The sequence below is a fragment of the Nicotiana tabacum genome, chromosome 12 (assembly GCF_000715075.1).
Source record: "Nicotiana tabacum cultivar K326 chromosome 12, ASM71507v2, whole genome shotgun sequence".
Classification (NCBI taxonomy): domain Eukaryota; kingdom Viridiplantae; phylum Streptophyta; class Magnoliopsida; order Solanales; family Solanaceae; genus Nicotiana; species Nicotiana tabacum.
In genome coordinates this window covers 107,731,322-107,740,214 of record NC_134091.1, presented here as the reverse complement: position 1 = coordinate 107,740,214, position 8,893 = coordinate 107,731,322, and the positions used below count along the sequence as shown (strand labels likewise).

General features: G+C 34.3%; 1 protein-coding gene across 1 annotated transcript; it reads left to right on the top strand.

Moving 5' to 3' along the window:
* The first annotated feature begins 2,032 nt into the window (after positions 1–2,032).
* Positions 2,033–4,390, top strand: LOC107775313 (uncharacterized). The gene is made up of 3 exons (XM_016595038.2): positions 2,033–3,097; positions 3,300–3,381; positions 3,862–4,390. Exons 1-2 carry the CDS (start codon positions 2,342–2,344, stop codon positions 3,366–3,368), a joined length of 825 nt encoding a protein of 274 aa, XP_016450524.1. The 5' UTR covers positions 2,033–2,341; the 3' UTR covers positions 3,369–3,381; positions 3,862–4,390.
* The last annotated feature ends 4,503 nt before the right edge of the window (positions 4,391–8,893 follow it).

Sequence of the window (8,893 nt, the reverse complement as noted above, 5' to 3'; positions counted from 1 at the left end):
AATGTAATAAATGACTCTTTATTTTTTAGAATGTCAAATATTTTCAAACAAATGCAATGTGTCAAAATAGGAACCGAAGTAATATTTTTGTACTGATATTTTGCTTTAAGTGTTCTATTATTAATTAAATTTGCATAGATTTCGAGATAGTTAAAGATAACTTGTCTGTTTGATTCTATATTTGATTCTTTCATGTTAATAGCTTAACCTCGCACATTTGCATACTACAGATGAACATATCTAGAAGTTTATGTATGTCATGATCAAACTATGTTAGCCGATTATTCAGAATCATTCTATTAAAGATCTTTAATTTGTCAAAACGTCAAATTTTTAAATTTTCATAAAACTCTCTTGGAATTTCTTCCAAAAGCCTGCGTGCTAGCTACTTTAACCCTCTATTGAAGGGAATCTTTTTTTCTTGGTTAATAGTAGAACTTTAATCTCATCCAATCTTATATAACCCCATAAATATTTGAATATCTATATATATATATATATATATATATATATTCTTATGGAATTCATGCGTAACATTTGGCTCTAAGACTCAATTCACTCTCATATGCCATTGTTTTTTAAGATCCAAATTATAAAATTTGTCTTTCGCCTTCTTATGTATCTTTCAATCTATTTTCAATAATCATAAAATTTTATATAATGTGATTTGATCGATTATAGTATAACATTAGTATCTATCATCTCTTATAAACGCTTCGGAATCGTTTGGTAGGGTGTATAAGAATAGTACTGAATAAGGTGTATTAGTATTGCTGAGATTAGTTATGCTGGGATTAATCATGCTTTGATTATCTTTATCCACTCTTTGATTTGGTGTATTAAAGATTTTGAAAGGACAGTTCTACCTTTATAGATGCTTATCCATGTATTAAAAATTATGGTATTACTAATGCAATGGTTTGCTATGTATAAGAAGTACTGAATAGAGTGTATAATTTATATAAATATTAGTTATATATATATTGGTTAAAAAATACGACCAACAACAACAACAACAATAACCCAGTATAATCCCACTAGTGGGGCAAAAATTATGGTATTACTAATGCAATGGTTTGCTATGTATAAGAAGTACTGAATAGAGTGTATAATTTATATAAATATTGGTTAAAAAATACGACCAACAACAACAACCCAGTATAATCCCACTAGTGGGGTCTGGGGAAGGTAGTGTATACGCAGACCTTACCCCTACCCTAGGGTAGAAAGGCTGTTTCTAATAGACCATCCCTCCAAGAACCCCCACCTTGCTCTTGGGGTGACTCGAACTCACAACCTCTTGGTTGGAAGTGGAGAGTGCTTACCATCAGAGCAACTCACCTTGTCTTTAAAAAATACGACCAAACATGAAATTAATTATACTAAAGTTAATACATATATTATTTTCCCTAACACATCCTACCAAACGATCTCGTGCTGTATACAATTAGTGTCATTGATCTTTTAAGAAATTTAATTGATAAATGGTTTTAAATAATTAAACGCAAAATATCGAAAAGTTTATCCTTTTTCATATCGTCCACTTGACTGTTTCCATTTAACGCTGTTACATTGTCACAACTTTACAACATAGTGTTTTCATCAAATTCTCCAAGGTGAGCTGCTGAGGCGTATGTAGCCTTGGAGGGAAAAAAAGCCCGTGGATTGTCAAAAAATAAAATAAAAATTTAACAATTTTACGTGAACTTATTTTTTTTTATTTAATAAAGAACGATACTTTCTAAGTTTTGAAGCAATCAATTTAAATTTTTTATTTTATTTTTAATAAGAATTTTTTATAATCACATAAATATTTATTTAAGATCACAAATTTAAAATTTTATTAACGCATAAATATTATAATATATTTAATATCACAAACTTCAACTTTAAAACTTAGGTGTCCAATCAAATTAATTTACATAAATTAAAACGCATAAAATATTAATAAATAAAGAAAAAAAGAAAAAAATTAACGACGTCGTATAATGGAAAACCCTGGAAATAAAAATTGAAGACGTCACTCCACCGCGCACTTTAGCACCTACGATTTTCAGAACCCCAACGTTAAAATCGCCTTCTCTCTCTCCTCCTCTGACTGCCTATATAAACTTTACGTTCCCGGCGATTTCACGTAAACTCATCTCAACACAATACACAAACCAAAAAAGAAAGGGACAAAGCTTGAAAATTAATATACAAGAATATGAAACCCATTTTCTCTCTCCCTCTCTAATATTAATTTTCCTATAAATTGTTGTTGATCAATTGAGCAAAGTGAAAGAAAGGTTAAAGAACGGAGCTTTGAGTCTTAGCTATTTGAATTGTCTTAAGACTTTTAATGGCGATGGGACCAGAAAGATCAAAGCCTTTACACAATTTCACCTTACCATGTGGGCTTAAGTGGGGGAACCAGAAGTTCTTGAGGTGCGCTAAGGTTGATTCCGACGGAGAAATCTCTACCGTTCATCGCAGGCCATATAATAAAGAATCGATCGGACGGCGGAGGGAACCGGAGGCGGTGGAACGGCACCGATTAAATGATCGGTTTAGTCGGAAATTCAGGTCGGTATATGCCGGCGATAGTGGAGAGGGAATCGGAGCTATGAGAGAGAAGCTTATGTTTGATCTTCAAACAGAAGCTGACAAGATGAAAGACGCGATTTTCAAAGAAGGTTTGAATGAGCAACCGGAGAAGGAAGTATCGCCGGCGCCGGCGAAAACTGTGACGGCGGATGCAGCTGATGTCGTCGACTTATCCAGGCCGTGGAACTTAAGGACTCGCCGAGCGGCTTCTAAGGAGCCTAACGGATTCACTCCCGGCACCGGCGGATCGAAAGGAGGGTTGAAGATTGAGGTTAACAGAGCTAATGCTTCGTCGCCATTAAGGACGGAGAACAAATCTCCGACACTTCGAAGTGGTTTTGCCGGTGGAGCGGCGGCCGGAGCTTCTACCAGCGGTGAGAAGAGAGAGAGGGTGAAGTTTTCGGTTCCCCTTTCGCGGAAGGAGATCGAGGATGATTTCATGGATATGGTAGGACATAGACCCCCTCGTAGACCCAAGAAACGAGCTAAATTTGTTCAAAAGAATTTGGACGTAAGTTAAATTTTCTCTTTGATTTATGATAGTCTCTAATTAAACGAATCAAAATTGAGCTTAATGAAAATAAGAGATTTATATGGCCGATCACAACTAGTTTGAATTGAGGCATAGTTGTTTTGTTTTTGCTGTTTTTGTTGATGATCATTTTGGTATACAGTGTAATGTGATGTTGATGTTTGGTTTATCTATTTTGCAGACGTTATTTCCAGGGTTGTGGTTGACGGAAATTACAGCTGATTTATACAAAGTGCCTGATGATCAGTAGATAGATTGAAAAGGTAAACATTGATCATCATTTTGTACTTTGAAGACTAGTCAGGATTCAGATTTGGATATCAAGATTCAAGAATGATCTCAATGCAAGTTTGAAAGCTAATGTTTGTGTCTGCAGATGGAAGTATGATTTTTGTGTCAAAAGATGGTAACTTTGTGACAGATCAACTAGCTAGTATATAGTATAGAACACCACCTGAATTTGGGAATTCGATGATATCATCAAATTTCCTCAGACAACAAAATTGGTGTTAAAAAAAGCAGAAACTTTAGCTGCTTTGGAGATGCAATTTTGTTTAATTGATTCATTTTGTTCATAATATTCTCTGTTTATGTTCATTGGATAAGTATAACATAGTACTGATGTTGTCAGATCAAACTCAATTGTTCACAATGTGAGCTAAATTTTAGTGTTTCCAAGTGCATTCATTACTTACTGCCTTGTTCTTCTCTGTACATTGAACTGTTTGTATTTCTCATGACAGTGGTTGCTTGCTTTCTTCTTGTCTGATATTGAACACAAAAATTTTCTCTATCGGGCATGGTCTTTCTGCAAGTCCAAACTGCTCTCCTCCGTGGTATGAGATTGTAGTGAAGCTAAAGGGCAAGTTGAGATGATTTTTCTGAAAGCGCAAGCTCGCCGCTTCCTATATATATGATTATATTCTAGGTGCAGCAGCTCTTTGAGAGATTTCTGAAATGCAACTGAAACCTGCAACACCTAGAGCCTGTCATTTTAGCTGAGGTTCTTAGTAAAATGTATATCCAGTTGGCTCTTGCATTTGGTTTCATCTTTCTCCTTGCATTTTTCTTTTGAAATCTCGATGAAGAAGCATGTTCGAGCTCAATTCTCACTTCCCAATGTTTTCCTGTGAAATCATTCTTGAATTTTCTATTGCTATCTCTGAAGATCTAGTGTCCATACCTTTGAGGTCGGTCTGGAAAAGGTTCAAATTTATCCATTTGCTATTCGAAATTGCTCAATTTTTTTCATCAGTTAAATGTTTGGCTTATTCATCCTTATGGTTAGTAAATCATCATTTCGTATTTGCCTTTGTCATTAAATGAGCTCTGGCGTGAAATGGATGGACTCCACGTATTCAAATTAATTTTCGTTGGTTGGCTCTACGAGTTAAAGGGCAAAAACGGAACTTTATCATAATGGAGGAGGTAAAATTAACCCAAAAGTTTAACGAAGGACAAAATTACTCAAACTCGTTTAGTATAAAGGGCAAATTTGACCCTTTTGCAGGTTAAACAATATTTTCTTGAATGATGATCTATTAGCTAGTATAAGACTTTTCTACTCTTCAAAGATATTGGCAAAGGTTTGGTACCTGTGACCCTTAGAGATGTGAAAATGATATAGGAGAATGTTGCTTATCAACCTTTGCAGCATCAATCTAAGTTATTGAAAAATTATCCTAATTTTTGGTAAGCAAAACATTTTTTTCCAAGTCTAAACCTTTAAAGGGATCTACTCTTTTGGAAAAACTCTTAAGATTAGATTTTTACATCCCAAAATTGCAATTCTCTAACTTGGATTTTGCTTCGGCTTTTAATGGATTTGATTGAATAATGGGTAATGAAATTGGAGTCCATTTATAGTTTGAGTTACACACTTACAGTTAAATATAGTTTAGCTAGGCCAAAGGCAATTGAATACTGTCCAAATTAACTCAAATACTTTTAGTCAAACAAGGGATCAAAACTAAGTTTGCATCGAACAAATTAAATCCAATCTTCTAAAGTTCATTTAATTTTCTCATTTCCATCCAGCCTGCATATTTGAACTCCATCATTCAAGACGCAGTGCCCAAATATTACCCTCTATTTTTATGTTTTCTAAAGTAATATAAATTGTTATTCTTGATATTTACATGTTATCTATCCTTTTTACTATTATTTATAGGGAAAGGGGCAAATAATGCTCCTCAACTATGGGAAATAGAATAAAATTGCTTCTTTTTTTTTTTTTGAATCTGGCTTCGAACATATCCTTATCACTAGTGGATTGTTTAAATTTGCCCTTCAACTATGAAAAATAGAATAAATTTTTGATCCGTTTGAATTTGGTCCCAAATATGCTTCATATTATGAGAGGACTAGCTTATATTTGCCCCTCTAAACTAACGGTATCCAACTTCTTATTTTTACCCATTTAAAACATCTAATTACTCATCATATTCATGTCTTTTCCCTATTAAAAAAATTCACTCCTCCTGAAGTTTAACAACTATTAAATATACGGAGAAGGGTCAAAATTACCCCTTTACTATTGAATATTGTTTAAAACTACCCTCCGTCATACTAATGGAGCAAAACTATCCCTCCCGTCTAACTATTGAACAAAAATACCCTCACTTTAATGGAAGTGCCACGTGGCAACAACTAATCTAAACTTACCCGACCCAACCCACCTAAAAAAATCGATTAACATTTAAAAGACCCCATTAACACCTAGCTAAAAAATAAGTCTAAATCTTTTTTCATTTGTCTCTTTTTTTAATCAATCCTTTGCACTCACCTCCACCTACACTCCACCGCCGATGAAGCCATAACAACCAACGCACACTTTCCTCTCCAAACACATGTGTTGTTTAACAAAATCAAAACTCAATTCTTCTAAATCAAATAAAAGAGGAAACATCTTCTCAAATCTAAATGGTAACCATATCTATCATCAAAATTCGGATAAGTTACTACCACCAAATATGTAATTTGCTGCCCCACTTTGGCCATTATCCAATAAAGTTCTCAGACATCATATCATGGCCGAGAATGGGCGGAACCTCCATGGCCGCCAATGTCAAGTTTGCCAGATTTTATTTTTTTAGATTCATGAAATCTGGAATAATGAAATGAAATGAGCTTTCACAAAGTGGGGAATCTGAACTGGGGGAAGAATTCTGATGGAGCAAAATTTGCTAGAACAATCGGATGAGGCTCGTCGGAGTTTCTGTCCATGTGCAACACGATTCAGAGCATTTTGAAGGACTTCCCACTGATAAAACGAACTGAAATTTGAGATGTCGGTATCCAAGCAACGGAAAGAGACCTCTCGATCCACATCTTCATTTGGATTACTTTTTACTCCCGATTTGTTGGTTGTCGGAGGCGATTTAGATGAATGCTAGATGTACGGTTTAGGAGTAAATGCGTTTAACTGCCGGCGAAGATTCTAGTACTAAGCATATGTTATGTTTGTTGTGTGTAGAGATTGGTTACAGAAATGTAATGGATTTGGTTGCCGGCGGTAATTTCTGGTATTAAAGGTATTCACCACTTTTTATGTTTAGTTTTGGTATTGTTTAGCCACGTGTCATTTATATAGGTCCTTTTTTAGATGGGTTTTAGGGTATTGGGTCGGGTAAATTTACAAAAAAAAATCGGTTGGACCAATTCTATCAGATTGCTGCCACGTGGCACCTCCGTTAAGACAGGGGTATTTTTGTTCAATAGTAAGACAGTAGGAATATTTTTGCTTGATTAGTACGACGGAGGGTAGTTTTAAACAATATTCAATAGTAGAGGGGCATTTTTGACCATTTACCGTTAAATATAACACGAATTCTAGGCAACAAATTATTTTTATGGGAAAATAAATAACCAGCAAGAACACAATTATAAATCGTAAGTTTACATCAATAAAAAATAATTAAAAGTAAATGAAGAAATTGCAAGGAGTTATTATGTACACTTAACAATAAGTTTTGATCTTGCTGAAGAAATTATGATTGCGGTCATGCCAGAAAGAATAAAATTTATAAATTATTAATTTTATTATTCCTTTTGAGCTAATTTTATTCATATAATTGTAATTGTGTAGACATTAGAGTACTGATCTTCACAAAGATAGAAACTAAAAGAGAGAAGACTTATTAGTTGTCCTTTGAACAAAATGAAATATTTAGTAAATATCTGCTTTTGATGTGTATTTCTGGAAAAAAACAATTCCACATGTTCTTTTTTTTTCCTTCTTTTTATTCTTCCTTAGGTTATTTTAGAAATAGAAAGCAAATTTTTAACCTCAAAATAAAGGATTGATAAAAAATAATGAATTCGAATAATTTTGAGGGGCAAATATAAACTAGTTCACTCATGATAAGGATATATTTGGGGCCAAGTTCAAACCAAGGGGAAATTTATTCTATTTCTCGTAGGCATAGTTGAGGGGCAAATCCAATCTAATTCACTAATGAGAAGGGTATATTTGAGATCACATTCAAAATAACGTACATTTGCTCTGTTTTTCATCGCTAAGGGGCATTTTGGAAAAATACATCGAGCCACTTAAAAATTATCTATACTTTTCACTTAGACACTTATTTTAAGTCTGTTTCAGTTGAACACTCCAATCACATCTCAAATATGTCATTTAAACATAAAATTTAAAGGCAGCAAAATATAAAATAAGCGTGTAATTCACACGCTAGAGTGACAAATAAGAAGAACGTTGATTTAACTTAAAACTTTCTTTTAAAAAAATCTTTTGAAAATTTTTGTTAAAAGAAAAACAAGAACCCCACCCCATCCCTTCGTCCTCTTTCCCACAAGCCCAACCCCTGTCACCATTCTTCTTCCTTCTAATCTCCACCCCCAAAGTAAATATTAATGGCATCATCGACTCAGATTCTTCCTTTCTTTGATGTTTCTGAAGCTTTCCACACAGATATTGTCAAGAATGTTTCCAAACTTTTTAATAATTATTTTAAAAATTTCTCTAATGGGCTAATTAGAGAAGAGAATCTGATTTGAGAAAAGAGCAAATAAACAAAGAAGAATAAATGATTGGGTTTTTAGGGATTCAAATTCATTTTCGTTCTATTTGGTGAAATTTTGGATAAATTTGTTAGTTTAGATTGTTTAGTAGTAGAAGCCAAAAAAAAAGGTATTTAATGGTTTTCTTAATTTGGGGATTTGAGCGAGAAGAGGCAGAAGAAAAATTAGAAGAGAACGGTCTTTTGAAAATTGCTGAATCGATTTCTTTCACACAGCTAAGTCCCAATCAAATTCCCGTAGGAAACAGCAGTGAGAGTAAGAAGGAGAAAGCAAAGGGGAAACACACAGAGATAGAGAGACAGTGTAACGATCCGACTTGTCGTTTTAAGAATTTAAGTCCCGTCTGGCGGCATAAGACCTTGAGCAGCTTCTTATTATATGTATTGACTTGCGTGTGTGGTTGAATTCAGTTACCGGATGATTCAAAGTGATTTGAGACATTTGGTCCCTAAAAAAGAAGCTTAAGTCTTAGGATTTTGACCGTAGTCGGAACCGTATGAAAACGACGTCGCAATGGAGTTTCGTCGGTTCTGTTATCTCCGTATGATGATTTTGGACTTGGAAGCGTGTCCGAAAAATTATTTAGAGGTCCGTAGTGGAATTAAGCTGGAAATGGCGAAACTCAAAATTTTGAAAAGTTTGACCGGGGTTGACTTTTTGATATCGGGGTCAGAATCCGATTTCGAAAGTGGGAGTAGGTCCGTAATGTCCAATATGACTTGTGTGCAAAATTTG